This window comes from Camelus dromedarius, chromosome 14 (assembly GCF_036321535.1).
Source record: "Camelus dromedarius isolate mCamDro1 chromosome 14, mCamDro1.pat, whole genome shotgun sequence".
Classification (NCBI taxonomy): Eukaryota; Metazoa; Chordata; class Mammalia; order Artiodactyla; family Camelidae; genus Camelus; species Camelus dromedarius.
In genome coordinates, this window is record NC_087449.1 from 29,745,817 (window position 1) to 29,768,181 (window position 22,365).

At 48.3% G+C, this 22,365-nt stretch overlaps 1 protein-coding gene across 1 annotated transcript in view; it reads left to right on the forward strand.

The window, feature by feature from the left end:
- C8B (complement C8 beta chain) overlaps positions 1–22,365 on the forward strand; it is a 38,883-nt gene that overhangs the window by 10,639 nt on the left and 5,879 nt on the right. The window contains 6 exon segments of the mRNA XM_010984578.3: positions 1,614–1,755; positions 4,185–4,317; positions 6,379–6,576; positions 9,826–10,066; positions 12,091–12,219; positions 14,531–14,694. Coding sequence (XP_010982880.2) covers positions 1,614–1,755; positions 4,185–4,317; positions 6,379–6,576; positions 9,826–10,066; positions 12,091–12,219; positions 14,531–14,694 — 1,007 coding nt within the window.

Sequence of the window (22,365 nt, forward strand, 5' to 3'; positions counted from 1 at the left end):
CCCCTACACAGAAAATCAGAAGTGATGTTAGTACCTTACAGGCTTGCTGATAAGCATCAAGCGATGCAATGCCATGAAAGCTCTTTGCAGGAGGTTAGCTCTGCAGGCTCTCTCAGAGACTTGGAGCTAAATACAATGTAGCAAAGCCTACACCATTTAAACAGGGTGGTGAGCTAGCATCATTCATCTCTGAAAGCTCTTTGGTGAGAAAGTCCCTTTCTTTTGCGCGTCTGTATCACCAAGTTCGGCATAATCTTCAATACGTGATACAGTCAGTAAGACATTTTTGATTAAAGGAAGAAAGGGAAAAATAAGGGGCAGATGGATGGGCAGACAGAGGGAAGGAAGAGCACACAAATGAGTAATTACCAGCTGCAGAACTAAGTAAACACTTGTCTTTTGAACTCATTTCTCCAGCGAATGCAGGCAAACATATACCTCTCTGCTTCTCCAAGGCTCCATCAAAAAACTAAGAGTGTTCGTACCCAAATTACCCAGATGAGATGCAATTCCTTACGTATGCTGTAACCATGTGGACTAGGCTTCAAGATCTTTCCAGAAAGAAATAGGGATTCTTAGTGCAGTTTCTGGGGCTTATTGCAAATGTAAAACTCCATCTAATAAATCTGAAAGACTTTTACAGGGTGTCCATGGACTCATTATGGCCAGTGTTCCATGATTCTGACCAAAGCCATAATGGTTATTCAAGCAGAGTTTAGTTTAAATGCCTCATAAGAAACGTTTGAAGACTTGATTGTTAACTCTTCTGCCATTCACACCCCCAAGAACCTTGGTTAAAAATGACCGGACACATCTCAGAAAAAAAGGGTCATGTATCTTATGAGCTGTATCCGCCAAGAATGTACAAGTAAGAAAGCAAGTCAAGTGGCTGGGGAGAAGAGGTTAAAGGAGGGGACAGTGCTGCAAGTGACTTTAAACATAGAGTCCAGATGTTTTTATCACCTAAAAATGGCCCAGATGGCTGCGGTGTTGCAGGCAGTGTGGTTTAGTGGGGAGGATCTGCAACGAGAAAGCTCTAGGCTGGGGTAGTGCAGCCGCCTGCCAGTACTTACGAGCCATGAGCATGGGGCCCGTCAAAACACAGGTAACAGTAGGAACAGTGCTTACCCAGCGCTGACCATGAGTCAGTACTGCTTCGTGCATTCATGTCAGCCCCCAGCAGCCACTGGCGGTTGGGGCAATGATGTCTCCATCTCACAGGTGGGTACATTGAGGCAGGGGGTCAGGTAACACACGGACAGTCTCAGGGCTAGTACTGTTTGCAGGACCCATCCAACCCACCTCCTCCCATCAGCCCCAAGCAGAGGTGTTCAGACTTCCCGCCTGTCTGGCCACTTGACCCCCGCCCAGAAGCCTCTTTTCCTTTCCGCTTCGTTAATAATGTCCTCTCAAGTGTTTTCAGGAATACAACACTGGCCTCTTCGGGGTAAGAAACTAAATTCCATTACCCACCCGCCCCGATACATGAGGACTAATGCAAACAGAGCATTCAAGACACAGCGGAGTATCTGGCACACAGTAGGCCCCATACCATGTGAGTCCTCCCTCTTGCCGGCCTTGGGACCACGGCTGACAGCCTTTCTCCATCCCAGGGAGGTGTGTAAACCGCAGACTTCTTTGCAACGGGGACAACGACTGTGGAGACCAGTCAGATGAGGCGAGCTGTAGAAGAGTTTATAAAAAATGTCCGCAGGAGGTGGAGAAATACTGGGCCATTGGCGGCCTGGCCAGTGGGTGAGTGGCTGTCCTGCTGTTGCAGAGCTGGGAAGGCGCATGACTGCATGTCATTCTGGAGGAGAGAGGGAGGCGGCTGATCTGCACAGAGTGGCTCCTGGTTTTCCTTTCTGAAAAAAGGGCGAGCGTAAAGGGTTGCCCGTGGCTGCTGTCTGAGGACAGTTGCTAAAGCTCCAGGAGCGCGTCCCGGATACACAGCCACAGGGAGGGCTGGCTCAGGAGCACTGAGAGCTGAGCTGTGCGTGGGGACCAGAGAGGCTCCCGCGAGGGCTGGCGGGAAGGTTTCTCTGACCCCTGCACTGTGACTGTGTTAGGTGCTTTCTGAGCATTACCTTCAATGTGAGGGAGGTTTGAGCTGTTTCTCTATCCCGAGGCCCCAGCGTAGAGGCTGGCCCAGAGAAGAGGCTGCTAAGTCATCAGTCAGTGAAGAAGTGGGTTTCCCGCAGGGTCCACAGCCAGTCTGGGTTGCAAGCTTCTGGGGGTCTCCGAGTCCGTTCAATCCTCCAGCAAGGTGAGGAAGCAGGGTCAGAGGGGGTCACCCTGGCCCGGTGCTCGCCCTACCTCCCTGCCTCCCTCTGCAGCCTCTCAGCCCCCAGGGGCAGAGTGAGAACCTCCCCTCACACGCCTGACAGGTCACCCTGTGAGATGCGGTGTGGGGAGGAGAGTGGCCCTGGATGGGGTTTACCTCCTTCCTAAACAAAAATCCGCTCTCCATCCTGAAAGGTTGTTATTAGAGACACAGGCTCCTGGTGTGGGGACGGCCTCCTCTCGGGACCACCTGATAAACTAGTTAACGTAACCCCCACTCCTCAGTAAGGAAACTGAGGCCTGGAAAATTGAGAGTTCTCAAGGGATAGACGGCAAAGAGGGTGACAGAGTGGACACTTGGAGCCAGCCGCAGAGGTCAAGACCCTGCAAGAAGGGCAGAAGGACAGCTCACAGGCCACAGGGCCCCGGCTGAGGCACCTGTCTGTGTGGTGCCTTAGTTTTGTCAGTTGTAGGCAGAAGTCCGTAAGACCCTTTCCCCAGTTCTGTGAGGACTGAATAAGCTGGTGTGACGGTAATAAACTCATGCGGGAGAGGCAGCTTGTCGGGCGGGAAAAAGCAGCTTCTGTTCTTGAATTTGACTTTGAGTCCTGGCCCCGCCACCTGCTGGCAGTGAGTCCTCGGGCAAGTGAGTTACCCTCTCTGGGCCTCACTTTCCTCATCTGTTAAATGGGTATAAGGATTAAACCTCAGAGGGATTCAGTGAGCCAACATATGTCAATTGATTATTACAGCATTAAAGCAAATAAACGAATATACATTATTATGCTACAGGAAACCCTGTATGCGAAGGAGAACCTAAGACAATTCTGGTAGGAACAGAACCGAGGCCAGCAGGCAAAAGCCAAAAGGAGAGAGAGCTCCTTTTAGCAACAACAACAACAAAAAAAAACCTCAGAGCTGTCACTAATAATCGAAGCAGGTCAGGAGGGGAGGCCTGCCCTAGGAAGCGGTGAGATACAATGTCTGAATAGAGACAGGATTTATCCTCTCTAAGCAGACAATGAATCTATTGCCCAGGGCTTTGGGGACACTACGTAAGGTGATGCACTGAGCCACCTGCGACTGGTTCGGTTTCCAGTTTGACCCTCAGTAAATGGGAGTTAGGTTGGTGTCCTGTGATGGAGATCGTACAGAAATTAAAAGGAAAACCACCATCCCCAAGGAGCATGTCACCTAGGGAAGACAACAGACACATAAATAACAAGCCTCTAGTGTAGACCAAGCAGTGTTCTCAGCACCTAACAAATATGGACACATTTTTGTTAAAATGTTCTAAGCACTTAACAAACATGGACACACATGATCCTCATAACCATTCCAAGAGATAAGATTTTCTTTGTTCCCATTTTACAGATGAGGAGACCGTGGCGCAGAGAGGTTAGCTGCTGTGCCCTGAGGTCATATAACTTGTAAATGGCAGAGCAGGGATTTGACCCCGGGCACCTGATTCCAGACTCCATGTTCTTACCTACTCTGCTGGACCATTCTTGTAAGGCAGCTGCAATAATGCAGAACGATAAATTCACGAATGGGGCAAGCACCGGGTCTCCCGAGGACCTCTAACCCAGCTCAGTGCCAGGGTCAGCGAAGGCTTCCCACAACCAGCAGTGACAGAGCTCAGTCTTGAAAGAGAAGTAAGAGGTAAAACAGTGACTGGCTGGAAGGGCATTTAGGCACAGGGAGCAGAGCAGACTGAAGGAAGAGCCGGCACCTCCAAATTGGGGCTGGGGTTGGGAGTAGCCAGAGATGAAGGCAGAAAGCTTTCAGCCGGACCTCCAGGGCCTTGAGTGCTGTGCCAAGGGACCTTAGTGTCCTTTAGTAGGTCTCCCAGTCAGGATTACACCTTCACCTCTTCCCCTTCTCCACGCCTTCCTCTGCAGGATCAATTTGTTCATGAACAGCTTGGAGGGCCCGGTTCTCGATCACAGGTATTATGCCGGTGGCTGCTCCCCCCATTACATCCTCAACACAAGGTTTCGGAAGCCGTACAACGTGGAAAGCTTCACCCCACAGGTACATGCCAGCCGGGAGGCCACCGAGGGGCAAAGGCAGGAGGACTGGCTGAGGGGCCAGGAGTGTGGGCCCGGGCCGCAGCCTGCCAGCGGGGCGAGCTGGGCTACCTCGCCTTTCCTCTCTGAGCTTCAGTTCTTCCTGTGTCACACGAGCAGTTCCTTCCCTGGGACACAGTGGGGAGGCTGGCATGCTATGTCTCGTAAAGGTGGTACATAAATGTCAGAGCAGCAGCTACACTAACAATGGTGTCCAAAGCCACCGTGAAGACAGACGCATAGCTTAGGATTTGGAGTCTTGCAGATGTGATGGCCCTGCAGCTGCCATCTCTGTCATCCTAAATGCTCTGAGCCTCCGTTTTCCTGCCTTTAAATTGGGAGTTGTAAAGGTTCTGCCTGCTGGGAGGGGATTAGTGAGATGACCTGTGCAAACGCCCAGTACACGTGGTACCAGGTTTAACAGCGAGCCCTCGGGAAGGGTTAACGCTTGTGATTACCAAGTCCTTGCCTGCTAAAACGGGGCATCGTGCTAAGCGTTTGAAGTTATAAAATGCTGTACCAAGATCAGCCCGTGTGGTTAACACACAGACTCCAACGCAGTCTCGTGGAGAGTGGGGTTTAGAATAGACGATCTTACATGACAGTGCACCTGAAATCCGGGGGAAGACCTGGGTGCCAGGCCTGGCTCTGCCACAGGTGCCGGTTTTGCTTAAGGCTAAGTTCCTGTTCCACTCTGGGCCTCAGTTTCCTCATCTGTAACATGGGAGGGCTGGCCTAGCAGACGTGGGTGGTGGCTTTCATTCTAACGTGGTGCAGTCCTGAAGGTTGGGCTTCTCCCCCTCCGCCCTCTCCCTCCCGCCTACCCCTCTCCCCGCACATACTTACTGGCTGAAAAAGACAAAATGAACCTAGGGACAGGCACACCCTCCCTGGTTGGGGCCAGGGCCATCTCTGTAGAGTCCACTTTTAAGGGAGGAGCGCAGAGCAGCCGTTTATCATCCCGGTAGAAACATCTCCTCAGGCAGGCGGACGTAGATCTCAGTCTCCCCTCTCGGTAGCCAGTGTTTCTGAGCGCTGTGCCTGGTAGTGTGCGGTGTTCTACCTACACAAACCCAACCCTCAGAACAAGCCCAATGGGAGGAGTCCGTATTGTCCCCATTTTGCACATGGAGAAGCTGAGGCCTTAGAAGTTTAACCCAATGTCCAAAGTTACCCGACGAGAAAATGGTGCCTTCCGCCAGGCCCGCTTGGAATCACCTCTGCTGGTCTTCCTCAAAGCTGAGATGGAAGTACAGACATCCGGAAGCCGATGGGATGGGGCTGGAGCCGATTTGGGACTGGTCACTCTGGAGCTACCCAGGCAACACCCTTGGCAGTTGCCCTGTGCACTGCATGAGCAAACGATTTTTGAGCAGACCGTTCCTCTAAGTTCTCAAAGGCGTCCCCTGTCACTGCATCCCCACTGCACTGCTTCTGTCCAGCAGCTGTCCCCACTGCCCTCCTCTTAGAGCCTCCTCATTGGCTTGTCTCTCTGACCCCATGTGCATCCCTTCTGACCTGACCACTATCCCGTCCTATTGTGGATTTCTGGATACTCAGCTGCTTCCTCCGTTAGCTCGTCTTTGGCTTAAGTCCACGTTTCAGGGAGTAATCCCAAAGCCTCAGCAGCCAGATGCCAACACATCCTCTCACAACCATTATCTCCCCCTCACTCTGGCATCTTCCGAGACCACCTCACTAGCATCCCCACAGTTTCTGGACTGCCCTCTGCCCTTTGCCCCTCCGCGCCTTTGCCTGCACCCAGTCCAAGCCCAGAGTGTTCTGCTGCGTTTCTCCCAGTGCACGGCCTGATCAAGTGCCCACCTCTGGAGTATCAGCCCGCACGTCTGTTTCTCTTGCTGGATCAGGAGCCCAGGGGTGGGGACATGGTCAGTTGTGTTTTCTATGTCCAGAGCACTTGCTCTGGTGTCTGGAACAGAGTTGGAGGACAGTGGGTATCTGGTGACTTAAATGGGACTGATGTGACGCCGATGAAATACAGACCATTTTTTTTCTCTTCCTTCAGACCCAAGGCAAATATGAATTTGTGCTGACAGAATACGAATCATACTCAGATTTCGAACAAAATGTCACAGAGACAAGCATTGGCCAGTCCAGTTTCTCCCTTGGCTTTAAAAAACCTGGCATATTTGAATTTGGCATTAGCAAAACAAGTGATACCGGCCAACATTTAATTAGCAGGATCAAACAATTCTCTCATACGGTAAGTACCCATTTTTGCTCTTTAAATAAATTTCTGTGTATTCATTTGAACTTTCATGTTCACGAATATGCCTGTATTCCATATTGCTCTGAGTTTTGGCAACTAATTGTATTTCTGTTACCTTGAAAAGCTTTTCACAAAAAAATACCTTGGTCTTACATTAGCTTACTTTTTAGAAGGGCCAGGCAGCAGTGGCCTTCTGTAATTATTTACTCTCATTTTTGAATAAGCTTTTCCCTTGGTTTTCATTAAGCTGAGGATGGTTGCCTTGCCAGACTACCCATCTCTGGGAGACTTTTTGACCCCCGGCAATTTGACATCTGTTCCAAATATTCTGCTGAAATTCTGCTCCGGGATGTCCCCTGAGATGCTTCTCCAGCTCCTTGGGGGCATTTGGTGACGCTGACCACACCATCACGTGTCTGTTTCTCTTGCCTGCTTTCTTCTTCTTCTCAGTTCCCTTCCTGGGTTCCGACAGCCCTACGCCTTCTTTATTCCATTTGTGGTCATCTTCCCTTCTTACTCGGCAGCTGCCCCAGGGGACCTCTTCTGCGCACTCCCTCTCCTCTACAAGGGCGAGCCTGAGCCTGCACCGCTGCTCCTCTCCTTTCTGTTGAGCTCTGCCCCGCGCCTCCCTGGGCATCACTACCTAGATGTCTTGCAGACCCTCCAAAGCAAATTCTTCCTCCTGACTTCTCTGTGTTAAGTAGCATCCCTTGCCTTCCGCCTTTCCAGGCTGAGAATGTCAGAACCGCATCGGGCAGTCTTCTCTTCCTTCCCCCACTTGCTGGCCACCAGATTCTTCAGTGTCACTCTGCAATACTTCTTCATCTAACTGATTCCGTCTTAACCAGCCCCAGGCCCCTTCACCTCTCGCTCGATCCTCCTCAGGGGTCTCCTGTCTTCCAGCCTGCCCCTTCAAATGTATGTGCTGCCAGAAACATGTTTTTGTTACTAATCTAATCATACCAGCGGCTCCCTGTTAGCCATAAGGTGACGGTCAGAGCCTGTGACCCAGCGGAAGAGGAGGAATGGGAGTGGGAAGGTAAGGGATGCAAGGCGGAGAGCAGGTGACAGGCGGACTTGAGGAACCTTGGATTCCAGAGTGAATCAGGGGCGCTGATGCTCAGGCCTCTGAGAGTTGGCAACAGGGGTGTGATGTGGTAGACTAATCTCAGAGCAGCACGGAGGGAATGAAAATTAATAGTCTACAGCGATGTATGCGAGAAAAAAGGAGTGGTGAGGGGCCCGGGAAGGTCTCTGCTGCCAGAGTATCAGCCAGTAGAGGACATGAGTGTTAAACATGAATTTGACTGTGATTGCCTTTGCTTACTTTTCTGTGTCTTCTCAGCTGTGAGCCCCTCGGGGACTGAGGCTGCTTCTGACATCTTTAGATTCAAGATGGCACTTGGTCGGTGCTCAAGGCTGAAATACAGTAAGGAATAGCAGGAGTGATTAAAAGGAATTGTCTTGTCAGGAGAGAAAAGGAGGGGTCCCATCTAGTCACTGCTTCCCTTTCTCTCTCCTTTTCTCCTTCTCTGTCTCCCTCCCTCCCACCTCCCTGATTCAGACAGCCAGCTCCGGAGTGTTTACACCATGCCAGGCACTCAACTAGAGACTTGAGACCTGGAGACAAATATGGCATGATTCCTGCCTTCCAGCTCCCAGTCTAGTAGGAGAGGTCAACACACACACATCTGGTATCAGTTATAAGACAGCATGGAATCTACAGTAAAGGAAGTTTAAGCAAACTGCAGTGCAGTCCTAGGAAGTGGAGTGTGTATCGGGGAAATTCAGGGATGGCGTCACATAGGCAGTCATGGCTAAGCAGGAATTTAAAATAAAAAAGTGGGTGTGTGTCAGGCAGAAATGGGAGGGAAGAGCCTTTCTGGCAGAAGGAATAAGATGTGTGAAATTATATTCCACAAGAGAAGGAAAGATTTGGGGAACAGGGAGACGCTGGATGAATGCTGACGTGTGGCGTGGGTGGTGGAAATAAGGTAGGGGGAGGAAGACCTTGAGATTGTAGAAGCTGAGGCCAGGAGGCTCATGGGGGACAGGTTGTGAAATTCCTACATCCCACTGAAGGGAATCCGTTTTATTTAGGAGGCAATTGAGAGCCGTCGCATGGGGTTATTTTCATCCCAGAGGGCCGTCGCAGTAATACTGTTGGAGTTGTAGGACGTCCAGTCTGGTTGGAGACTTGGGGGCGGGCGAGGAGGAGGAGGGAGATCGGTGGGGAAGCTTTTATCATAACCCAAGCGGAAGATGAAACCTGAGTTTCGGAAAGTCATGATGAGAGCGCGTGTTGACTGCTTAGGTTGGAAGGGTCCTAGGAAGAAGGAAGAGGGTCTGAGTCACTGGGGTGGGACTAGAGTGGCCTGAGCACAGGGCAGGGAGCAGGGCTGGCTTGGCCTACAGAGCTGACCTGTCAAACTGGTTGAGAATGTTAAGTTTAGGGAAGAATGCGCATGGTCCACAGGTTCCCCGCAAGGCAGGGTGGGATCCTCCGACCTTCAATTACAGGAATCCTCCTGGATGCTAGTCCTGCCTGGATCAAGTGTCACCATCTTTTGGTCTCTCCCTCACACCAGGGGTCGCCAGACTTTTTCTGTAAAGGGCCAGAGAGTAAATAGTTGAGGCTTTGCGAGACTGTATGTTCTCTGTGGCAGCTGCTCAGCTCTGCCATTGGAGGGGGACAGCAGCTCTGGACGGTGAGTCAGTACGGCTGCACTGCGATGAAACTTGATTTACAAAACCAAGTAAGTGACACACTGGGCTCTGTGTGCCGGCTGTTGTCTGCGGACCCTTGCCAGGCACTACGATGTCTCACCTTCCTAAAGCACTGCTTTTACTCTTTCTTGAGTGGCCTTTCTTGGGAGTTTTAAAAAGCATCCACCAAGGAGTTGCCTTTGCCAATCCGCAAACCCTGTCTCCCCTCGAAGTGGTCCACGAGCATCTGTCTGCTGCTCCCTCTGTGTCTGCTTCTCCTTACCCTCCTTCTCATTCCTTATTTGCTACTGTAAGGCAGGGAGTCAAGAGCAGGCTCTTCCAAGCTGACAAGGACATCCGAATATTTATGAGAAATGAAGTCTCCTCAAAGAGGCCGTCTTCCCTCAGGTCTCCTACAGGAGCCATGAGTGACGACCCCAGGCCGAGAACGTCGGATGATATTTGTAAAGTTCATCTTTTCGTTTCAGATTCCTAAACTCTAAAGGTCTGGTTTTCCCCTGTTGGTATTTCATTTAGAAAAGCTCATTTCTGCACGCGCGCTCTGACCTTGAAGTCGCCCGGTACAAGCTGAAATCCAGAAGCCTCATGCTCCATTATGAGTTCCTTCAGCGAGTCAAGCAGCTGCCCCTGGAGTACGGCTACGGGGAGTACAGGGATCTCTTCCGCGATTTCGGGACCCACTACATCACAGAGGCCGTGCTCGGGGGCGTTTACGAGTACACGCTCGTGATGAACAAAGAGGCCATGGAGAGAAAGGGTGCGCTGCCCAGGGCACTTTTCTGAGGGGGGTTGGAGGGGCACATGGGAACTATGGGAGAGAGGCATCTAGTCATTGTGGGGGAGGGGTTATAAGTTAGTGCTCCCGGTTTCCCCTCTCCCTCTCTGGCTATCCTTCCACAGTGTCATTTGCAGATTTCTCGTCCTTTTTCAAACTTGCTGATGTTGGCCTTCCTCTGCCAGCCCTCTGTCTGGGCTGTCCTCCTTTCTACAACGACTCCCTCTCGACAGGAGCACGTGATCCCCTGGCTTTGAATGCCTTCAACATGCAGATAGTTCCTGATGTATATATTTACCCTGGATCTCTTCTGTGCACCCACGAGCTCATGTTGGAACGCTTCCTTGATATCTCCATTTGAATGTCTAATGACCACAGCAAACTTAACCTGCCCCCAGAGAGAGCTTTGCATGTTTCTTCCGTAGTCATCCACATCTCAGAATGGTTCTGCCATTCAATCAGTAGTTCAAGCCAAAAACCTAGGAGTCACCCTTGATAATTTTTCTCTCCTTCCCATCTATTAGCAAGTCACATCAGCTCTAACCCCACAAATTATATTTTCTCTTTGCTGTTACCATCTTCTGTTCACCCCAGGGCCAGTATTTCTGAAAATGTAATGTGAATGTGAGTTATCTGCACATCTTGTAAGAGGTAGATTCTCATTCAGTAAGTTTGAAATGAGACCCAAGGTTCTGCATTTCTGACGAGCTTTGAGGTGATACCAGTGCTGCTGGTCCACAGACCACACTTGGAGTTACACTGCCCCAGGTTATTATCTTAGCCTCCAAAGTTATGTTCAACCCCCATTCTCCATATGCCGTCCACTCTTCATACAGATGTACAGGTCTTTCCAGTGTAATCAACTTCAAGTCTAAGGTGTGAGTCCTGTTCCCAATCCGGTCTTCTTTCCTACAACATGACACTTGTCAGATTAAATGACCTGCCCTGGGTCACACAGTTTACAGTGGCCGAGCCCGGGCTTGGTTACAAGTCCAGTGTACTTGCAAGAGGACACATGGTCCATAGTGTCCATTTAGGTTGGTGTAACCTCAGTCTTGCCAAGATCAAGGGTTCCGTCCTCTGTATTAGTGGTTTCAAAAGCACTTCCCCATGGTTCCTCAGATTGCATCCTGCAGAAGTGTTTTGTGATCAAGCTGGGGAAACATGTAACAGATCCCACTTGCAGAGCTTCGCAGGCATACTGAAATACGACGCTCCACCTCTTCTGATGCAACGTTTGTCGCACTGGCTTGACCGCAGGAGCCTGGCTTCTTGTAACACTTGGGCTATTCTGAGAATTAGAAGAGGTATCATCCTGGGAATTGTGTTGCAAGGAACACGCTTTGGGGAAAACTGATCTACACCAATAACTTCTAGACAATCCCAGGTGTCAGAGCTGCCCTCCCCCCCCTTTCCCTGACCTCAAAGTGCTACAGAGGGCTCCAGCAAGCCCAGGGCAGCAAGATGCCCTGGGGAGAGTGAAAGAGGAACGGATGGGAAATGGTCCAGAAATGAAAAAGGAACGAGGGAAATCAGTCCCTTCTCTTTGTCAGGCGCTGTACCAGACACTTCATAAGCATTCCTTCAACTAATCAAATAACAAGCTCTTTCTACCATAGCAAAGAGTGGAGAAGGGAGGGTCAGGGCACGCGGGACAGACTGCAGCAGCCTCTGCTCACTGGACCGATCCCGAGAGACTTGATGAGGAGGCACAGTTTTAGAAAGCGACTCCGAGTAGTCCTCTCCTCGGAGGGCTGCAAAAGCCCTCGGAGGCTTTGAAGAGGCTGTGATGGGGGGGGGTGCTGATCTCTGATGGGGTCTCTGCCCTGCTGCCAGCAGCTGCCTGGCATTTCTTGTCCCCAGGCTAGCCACCCATCAGTTTATACCTGAGCCCCTGTGGGGCCCCACGACCTCCAGGAAGGGTTAGGGCTCCACAATCGATCACCAGAAAAGGCACAGGACAAATTCCCTTCGAGGTTATGAGCCTCTTTTCTTGCTTCCTTCAGGTTACTCCCTTAGGGATGTCCAGAAGTGTGCCAAAAATGGTTTTAAAATCGGTGGCGCCATCCAAAATGTCTACGTCAAGCTGGATGTGTCGGTGGACAAGTGCAAGGGTGTTCTGAATGAGATCGAAGGTGAGTGGCGGGGGCACGGGAACCTCTCTGCTTATGGTCCTTCCCTCTCTAGCACCCTGGACCCAGTCTCTCTTTAAGCGAACGACTGCAGATGCCAAGGCATTTCAATTAAAATGATCGTTCATGCAACAAAAGGCTACCTTGCTGCTCCTCTGTGCAGGGTATGCAGAGATGAGTGAGATGCTCTTCCTGTCCTCACGGTGCTCACGTGAGGTAGGCAAACAATGAAAGAAGCAAGGACAAGGCAGTGATAAGCACCAGACCCAGCCTGGGGCCCCAGGATGAGGCTCATTTGAACTGCAACGTGAGGGGTAAAGTATCCAGGTTGCTTTTAAGGAGAAAAAAAAAAATCTAATGTTCAGAATTTACTCCGGGGGCTGGGAGTTGGCCTGGCTAGTGGTAGGATTCTCTAGGCTAGAGGGGTAGGAGCCAGGTGGAGGCAGTGAGGCAAGGGGCCATACGGAGACTTAGCAGAGAAGGCAAAGCCGCGAATCATGGAGCAGAGTCCATGTGACAGGAGAGACCGGGAGGTGGGAACTGAATCCCAGGTATCTGGGAGCAGAGAACTTGGGGGCCATGCAAGGGAGCTGGGAATCAGCCTAGCGAGTGGATTATACAAGAGAGGCTGATCAGCAGGGCTCCAGTCCCTGATCCTTTCTGCACCATGAGCAGCCCTCCTCCATCTGTTCTACTTACTCAGCTGGTGCCTGGGATCATAAGTGAATGAGCACATCCATGGCCAAAGCAAAACAAAGTAAAATAACAAGAAAAATGAACTCCTGGTCTGGAGCAGGAGAAAGCGTTCCTGTGCTTGTGGCTGCACTTGTGGCTGATGTGGGGTGACTGATGTGGGGTAGATACTGTTGCTTTTGTTTGTTTATCTTAGTGGGGCTCAGTTAGAAGAGGCATCCTGCTAAGGCGGCGTGCATAAAACAGAGGTGGTCTTCAAGGAAGACTTGTTCATTAACCCCCATCCCGGGTACTAGATAGAGCATCACCCTACACCCCAAGAACCTTGCCAGTCACAACTCCTCTCTCCCTTTTGGGTACACCCTGACTTCTGTGTTAAACATGGTAGTTCTGCCTTTCGTGGTAGTTCTACCAACCAATGTGGCTCAGGGCTGCTTGTTTTTGAACTTTATATGGATGGAATGTAATCTTTTCAGTTCTGTTTCGTTTCTTTTTTTTTTTTTTTGAGATCATGTTTTTGTTTATAACTATAGTTAGATCATTTCCACTGCTGCATAGTAGTTTATTGTATGAATAGAACACTTTGTTCCTTCTGTTGTTGAACTGGGGTGATTTCCCATGTCAAGCAATTATAATCAATGCTGCTGTGAACATTCTTACGTAGCCCTCTGGTGCACACGTGCGAGGGGTTCTCCAGCGAATATACCCAGGAGTGGAATTGTTAGAGTGTAGAATATGTGCTTTTCCTACACTAGGTAATGCCAAGTGGTTTCTGAATTCCTTGTACCAACTTACACTCCTGCCAGTAGGACACAAGACCCCTTTTTCATGACGCTCAGGTGTTGCAGGCTCAGAGCAGAGCGTTCACTTCACACCGGTCCCTTTGGCATCGGGCACACTGACAAATTCGAATAGGAGTGATTTGCTGGTATAATTGAGGGCTTTCTGCGAAATCCTATGGGAAGTCATAATAATAATCACTTTACGGTAGACACGATGTTCAGTGAGTATCTTTTACGTGCCGTGCTCAGCCTTTACATATTTTCCCACCTTTGCCATCCGAGACAAAGAAGTGATAAAGCTTAGGGCTTGGGCAGGGCTGGGTGCGTAAATTCCTTTACCTCTAGTACCTAAGATTTCTTATCTGCAAGATAAGGATTATATTCCTATTTTATAGTGAAGATTAGGTGAGTTAATACATGGTCAACACTTAGATTAGTGAATGACCCATAAATGATTAATAATCAATCTATCTATCTATCTACCAATCTATTTACTATCTATGATCTTTTAATCTATCCCTATGTATGTACACATATATGTATGTGTGCATCAGCTGTCCATCTTCTGTAGACTCACTTAGCGACTAGCACTTACAGATGCTCAAAACAAATGTCCCTTTCTTGTCCTGTCGCCTGCCTGTGTCGTATATGCTTGAGTGAGCTGCCCTTTTTGCCCCTCGCACCGTGACTCCCTTGTTGACAGGGATTCGTCTTGTCCACCCACGTCTCCAGGGCGAGCTCAAGGAGTATTAAGGCAACCAGGTTGTCAGTGGGTTGCGGTAAATTGCAAGGTGCAAAAATGGATCCCCTGACATGCCGGGTCTCCGTGTCCATTCCAGGCAGAAACAAGAGAGACACCATGGTGAAAGATTTGGTGGTCCTCGTGCGAGGAGGGGCGAGTGAGCACATCACTGCCCTGGCCTACAAGGAGCTACCGACAGCTGACCTGATGCAGGAGTGGGGAGACGCAGTGCAGTACAACCCGGACATCATCAAAATTAAGGTACATGCACCTGCCCTTACTCATCCTTCCCTCTATTCCAAAAACAGCTTCTGAGGGGCTGCTCTGAGCCCGGGGTACAGAATACAGAACTCAGTAAGACCCAAGCCCTCATCTTGAGGCACATACATTATGGTGGAAAATATATATCTGGAGTGAACTGATTATAACACACTGCTCAGCACAGCTAGAGAGCCCTGACTCCCTCTCATTTGGGCCCCAAGTTACTAAAGGAGATGAACCGCCAGCTGCTAATTCCAGCCTTCTTAAATTAATATTGTTTCCATTTCATCAGAGAATCACTCATTCCATTATTTGTTCACTTAAACATTCATTCCTGCAACCAACAAACAGCTGCTAAATTCCTGTGATGTGACAGGAACTAAGGCACTGGGGGAACACAGAGGAGGATTCAAGGATGAAAAATACAGTCTGTGCTGAACAGCGAGATACATACTTGCAACTGTCATACAGGACAGCACAAGATGTCACGCTAATCACGAACATGTTTTGGGCACCTACTCTATTCATGATACTCTGCCAGGGACTTTGGGAATGCTGTTTCATCTAATCTTAACAAGTCTGCACATTAAGTATGCTTATCTCCATTTTGTGGCAGATGAAAATCAAGGTCACAGAGGTGGTGTCCATCTGTGGCTGCTCAGGAGTCTTAAGACCTTAAGAATTTGACCTCTTCCCTCCCCTCCAGACTCTCCTGTGGGTTTGATAAATAAGAAATAATGATCCCAACCACCTGTCACCCAAACAAGAGCAGTTTTGCAACCTTAAACTAAAAAGACACTTGTTAGACTAAGACTGTCACGCACACATCAGCGGCGGTTGGTCCTCGCCTGTGGGGACTTGAGCACGGTGTCCGTGTCACATTGTACGCTGTTCTCTCCTTGCCGTTGTCTGTAAGTCATTGATGGTCCAGCATCTACCCTCTGGAGATGTATTCCTGCAGCCACGCAGGGGAGTCGAGGGGCCGGAGCTCTGAGGGAAGGCTGTGCACTTCCCGACCCTGGCAATTTCTTACAGTGTCTCTGTCTGTCTGTCAAATGCAGAGTTTCTGCAGAACAAGAAGACTGCCATCCACATCCTTTCCTCTGTCACTTATTCAGCAGTGACACTTAGGGTACAGTTGCTGGCAAGCATCAAGAAGGGTATGCAGGCAGCTCCAGAGAAATCTGGGATTGGCTGGTGGCCTGGTGACATTGGTTGGTATCCCAGATGGGCAGGGGAGAGGACAGAGTTCATGGGAAAATAGATACTGGTCTTTGCTTTCTGCTCATATCTTACCTGAATCTTTTTTTTTTTTTAAACTTAGACTTAATAGATTGCCCTGTTTACCTCTCTAAGTAGGTTGGCTGTGCCATTCTGGGCACTGGGTATGTCTGGTGTCAAATAGCATGTGATGTGTGTGTGTGTGTGTAAGAGAGAGAAAGAGAAAGAGAGAGAAGGTGCACGGTAGCGCGCTAAGCATCTCAGACCGGCCTGCCTGCATCCTCAGAGGGGTAGCACTTCACTGACGGCACAGAGGCTCCCCAGCCCGTATGCGATGTACTGGGAAGTGTCATATCCACTGCCAGTGTAGTGCTGTGAAGGGTGTGTGGGCTGAAACGGGAAAGAGATAAGAGAATCAGAGATGTTTTCAGGAGTCGGGGAGGTGAATTTGCCGGAGGTGTTTACCCACGTCCTCTGTACATCCCTAACCTGAGTTGGAAGCAGACACTGTGGGCCTCTTACTCTTCCTGTGCTCTTTGTGACAAGAGAAGACTGCAGATGACCTCACATTAGCCCAGAATAATTCTCTGCTGAGTCAGCTTACCGGGTAGTTGGAGCAGCAACTGCTTTTAGGAGAGAGAGAGAGACCACTAGGTAAGGAATCCCTAGACCCAGAGTGGTGGCCAAGGCTTGTGTACGTAAACCAGTCTTGAAGGTCAAGATCTGAAAACACAATTCCTGTGGGAGCCAAGGAGGCAGGGAGGAAGACCACAGAAGAGCCCTGTTGACTGGTAAACTTCAGCTACAGAGAGATGACTCTGTTCCAAGAAAAGGTAAGAAAAAGCAATGGATATGTAAAGAAAATTTTGAACACAGAAGATGGAAGTTACTTTCGAGACAAAGAAGACAAGCGTACATCTAGAAACAGAAGTAAATTTTACAGTGCATTTGCTTTGTGATTATAATAAAATTCAAGGAAATGAGGAATTTATGAAATAAACAATAGAAGCTGAGATGTTTAGACATGAATCAGATGAAAAGGGAAGTGGCTGAACACAGAAAACCAAACGCACAATAGTAGAATTAAAACCTGCATGGGAAACTATAAAGAACAGAATTGACGCTGCAGAAAATTGAGTCAGTGATGTGGAAGGTGCTATAAAAATGTTCCTGTAGTGCAGAAGTAAAAGACAAGGAGGTTAAGACAATGACGTAGAAGAAATATGATGGACAGAGAGTACAGAAGTGGAAATCTAAAACCCAGAGACTTCTAAGAAAGAGATCAGATTAAATGTAAAGATGCATTCACCAAGCGCATAACAAGGGGAACTTCCCTGGGCTGATAATGCAAAATGAACAGCTCATTGAAAAGTGGGTTAAAGTCTGGAAGATAAAACAATACTGAAATACCTTGTGGTGAAACATTTTACTTGGAGGAAGGAATAGATCATACAAAAATAAAAGTCGTCCTGGTCTTAGAATTCATCGCAGTGCTAAATGCCTGAAGATAATGGAGTGACGACCATGTGGTCTCGAAGGAAAAAGCTTGTGGCTCAGTGAAATGGGCATCAATGGATGGAAAAATCCCAAAGACACTCCAAGATATTAAAGGAATCACATAGAGGGTTGCCAGATTTAGTACATGAAAATTGCAGGGTGTCCAGTTAAATCTGAACTTCAGACAGATAAGAATATGTTTGACATATACAGTTAAATCCTCTTCCTAAAGGGTTGTACTGATTTATATTCCTATTTCATTTTATAAAAATTCCCATCTCATCACTCCCAAAGACATTGCGTATTATAGATTTTTAATCACTTATACCACTTTTTTAGTATAAGCATTTTTCAAATATTTCATGGAACAGGCTTACACTAAAAAGCTATTTGCTGTTTATCTGAAATTTAACTTTAATTGGGCATTCTGTATCTGACTGTCAACCCCAGTCACAAAGTCTATCATCTGTGTACCTTTCTGTAGTGGTCGGGGTGGCTAGGTTGTGATCTGGGACCCAGGCTGATGGAGAAGCCAAATGTAGATCACATGTAGACGGGAAAAATACAGTAATGAGTGGTTCACCTTGAGGTCAGGAGAGCCTGGGTTGCAGTGAAGCAAACCGCAAATCTCAGAGACTTCGTACAACAAATGTTTATCGCTCAATCATACAACATATCCACAGTTTACTGGCGAGGGGACTTTTCTTGATGTCACTTGGGGATCCAGGCAGTGGAGGCTTCATCTTGTCATGTGCTCCCAAGATCACCACAGCAGTGTAAGTGTCACTACCTCGCTCTGCTCTGAAATCTTCAACCTGGAAGCGATGCTCCGTCTGCTCTCTGTCCCTTGCTCCAAAGAAGTCACGCTGCAAACCTGCCCTTAAGGATGGTTGAGGGAGATGCAGCCCTGCCGAGTGTCCAGAAGGCAAAGAAGCTGATGTATTTGGTAAACAGTGATAACAGCCATCACACCTCATTCAAGCAACTTATTCAAACATTTTCTAAAAACAAATTACTCTGATCGAGAGAAGGTTTAAAATATAGACATGGCAGTGGCATCACCTGGTAAAATAATGTCAGACTTTGACTTCTGGATCTCACTTGAAAAACAGATTCTGAATTTCAAATAAGGAGACCATAAATATAATGAAATGGGTGATAACACGACAACAAAATAATGTTGCCACAAATTAAATCTTTAATGTGTGAGGAATGATGCAATTTAGAAGAAACATGTCTGAAAGGACATGTGACGACTCTCAGAAGAACTCAGAATTTTAACTTCTCTAGGAATAAAAATGAAAATTAAAGTAGCAATGCAGTATTATTTTTTACCTATCAAATTGGCAGTGATTAAAAATCTATCATACGCAACGTCTTTGGGAGTGATGAGATGGGGATTTTTATAAAATGAAATAGGAATATTAATCGGTACAACCCCTTAGGAAGAGGATTTAACTGTATAGGTCAAACACATTAAAAATGCTTATAGGTTTTGATCCAGTAACTCTAAATTCAAGAATCAACTAAAGAAATCATTTTAAAAGTTGGTAAAGTTGTTTCTGTGAGGGGAGGGTAGAGCTCAGCAGTAGAGCGCATGCTTAGCATGTACACGCAAGTTCCTGGGTTCATTCCTCAGTACCTCCATTAAAAAAAAAAGATTTATCTATGAAGACATGCCTTATTTTACATTACCATAGTCCCCTCTTATCCAGACTTTGGCTTCTGCAATTTCAGTTACCTATGATCAACTGTGGTCTAAAAGTAGTAAGTGGAAAACTCCAGAAATAAATAATTTATAAGTTTTTAATTGCATGCCATTCTGAGTAGTGTGAAACCTCACGCTGTCCCACTCCATCCCCACCTGGGATGCCTAGTCATCGACATCATTTGCTCCTGACATCCAACCATTGACGTGGTGCTGGCTCAGTGATCTAGGGCCACCGGGGGCAGATGGTCCTCCTTCTGATGTGTCATCAGAGGTCAGCAGTAGCCTAGCTCTGTGTCACAGTGCCTGTCATTCACCTCACTACATCTCATCACAGAAGCCCTTTATCATCTCATGTCATCCCAAGTAGAAGGTAAGTACAGTGCAATCAGATATTTTGAGAGAGAGAGCACATTCGTGTAACTTTTCTTACAGTATATTGTCATAATTGTTCTATTTTATTAGTGAATTATCAGTGCTAATCTCTTGCTGTGCCTGATTTATAAATTAAACTTATCTATGTATGTATGTATAGGAAAAAAATAGTATATGGCGAGTTTGGTACTATTCATGGTTTTGACACAGGAAAATGGGACGCGAGAGCATGGCTGTGTGGGACACACCCCTTGAAGGGAGGGGCCTTGGCTTCCTGCAGGAAAGAACTCAAGAGCAAGCCATAGTAGAGTGAAGGTAGATTTATTCAGAGAAACACACACTCCATAGATAGTGCGGGCTGTCTCAGAAGGTCTCAGAAGGCCAGAGAGAGCAGCCATGAGGTGCAGAGTTGGTTTTTATGGGCTGGGCAACTTCATATGCTACCAAGTGGGAGGATTATTCCAACCACTTTGGGGAAGGGGCTGGGAGTCCCAGGAATTGAGTCATCACCCACTTTTTGGCCTCTTATGGTCAGCCTTGAAACTGTCCTGGCGCCTGTGGGTGTGTCACTTAGCATGCTGATGCATTACGGTGAGTGTATAATGAGCCTCATGGTCTACTGGGAGTCAAATCTTCCGCCATCTTGGTGCTAATTGCTGTCATTCTTTTAATGACTGTGCCCTGCCCTCTTCCCTCCTGTCTCAGTTTAGAGCATCCACTGGGGGTCTTGGAACATATTCCCTGATGATGGGGGAAGAATGTCATATCTGTAGTAGCAAAAGAGAAAAGAAAAAAGGAAACAACCTAAAGATTCAATAACAGGGGTAGAGTTGAATACACTGTAGTTCCTCAATACAACAGGATACTGTGCAGCCATAACAAATCATTTTATCAAGGAATATTGAATGCCGTGGGAAATGCTCATAATATGATGTTAAGTAAAAAAAAAAAAGTGGAATGTAAAACTGCACTTTCCTTATGCCACTAACTTGATGTGAACATCTGTCCGTCTGCCTGTCCAAAAATACGTACTGAAAGGCACAAACCACGATGGTAACAATTCAAATCTTCTGCCACTTACTGGCTGTGACTCTGGTCAATCTATTTAACTTTTCTGTGCCTCGGCTTTGCCATCTGTAAAGTGGGGATACAGAAGCCTACCTGACACATAAGATTGCTGTGAAGATTGAGTTAGATAATGTACATATTTAATTCACCTAATAAATGCCAGCTATGGCAATAATTCTTTGTTGTCATTAGGAAGGGCAGTCACCACGGTCCATCACAGAGAACTGCATGGAGTTTAATAGCCAGCATTCACCATCCCTGTGCAGCAGTATGCTAAATAGAATTTTCACAAGGGCAGGCGTGCTAAGGACCCAGTGATCAATGTGAGTAGTTAGGATGGTGTGTTTGGGGAGAGAAGGGGAAGAAAGAGAGAGGAAGGAAAAAGGGGGAAAAGAGAGGGAGGGAGGAAGAAGAGGACAAAAGAGAGAGAGAAAAAAAAAAGGTGGGGAAAAAAGGACCAGCAAACCAAAAAAGAGGATAAATGAGCCACATTATGTTAAAGAGGGAGCTGTGGAGGGAATCCCGAGGATTTGCTGCTGAGTTCCAAGGCAAACCATCGTGGAGAATCTGGGGGTAGAGGTTGGAAATGGGAATAATCAAGCCATTTTTATCGACAGTCATCACGAACTAGTAGGAAAAAGACAGATTCGGGGTTAGAATCCTGGCAATGCTATTTCCTGAGTTCTTTGACTTCGTCACGTTGCTTAGCCTCACCTGAAACAGGGCTAGTAATTGCCACCTTGTGAGGATGGAGTGGAAACCGCCAGCACAGCTCCAGGCACGCAGAATATATGGAAGGTTTATTCCAGTTCTGCCGCTGACTTGCTCCGTCTCCTGGAGCAGATCTCAGTAGCGGTGGGAAAATGCCTGGGTGGTTAAAGGCAGACTTCCACGGTGCTCTGGCAGGGAAAACAGGCTGCTGGAGGGGCACTTTGTGGGCTACAGTACCCCCCACTTACCCCCGCCCCCCCAGGTGGGGCCAGCAGGCTGGACCGTTCTGCAAACAGCCTCTGGATCAATTCATTGACCACAAAACAATGAGACAATGGGACCACCCAGGGGCCTTGCTTGGCCCACTGGAGTGAAGGTCAGCATCAGATGCATTAAGAAATGGAAGCAATTTTCTTCCTACAGGAGGCTTCTATTAGGCCTGATTGCTGCATTTAGACAGACCCTAAACCCTCCAGGGCTGGATTAGGGCAAGATCACAAACAAAATCTGGAGAGGAACCTGGCCCTGGAGCTGAAACCAGAGCCAAGCGGCTCTGAGTGTGTTTGACGACCCCTGTGGACTTTGCCTCAGTCCAGTCTGAGCCCTCAAACACAACCACGTCCGTCGGTGGATTCCTCCTGTCAAACGCCGCCACGCTGGCTGAGCTACCGGCATCGCTCTTTCTGCGCCCACGTTTCTGCTCTCCACACCCTCGCCTCCGTGCCTGGTGCCCTAATGAGGCCTCCCCTCCCCACGTTCAGTCTTCCATCCACTGGCTCACTAAGCCTGGGGCTGGGCCCTGGAGGCAGCTGAGCAGGATGTAGGTCTGATCACCAGGAGCTTACAGTCTCGTTATGAGGAGAAGGAAAGGAGACTGCAACACAAAACAGTTACCACCAAGGAGCAGAGAGGGAGAATTTGCATTGGATGAGTGGTGTAAGTATTCTGAGGGTTTCCTGGTAGGAAGCTGTTCTGTGAGCCTGGAGCTCAGGGAGGGCTCCCTGATGGTGGCTCTTGCATGACCTGTAGGTTTTTCACTGATTTAGGGGGCGATGTGATGTTGGGTCAATGCTCCCAGAATACTTTCTAGT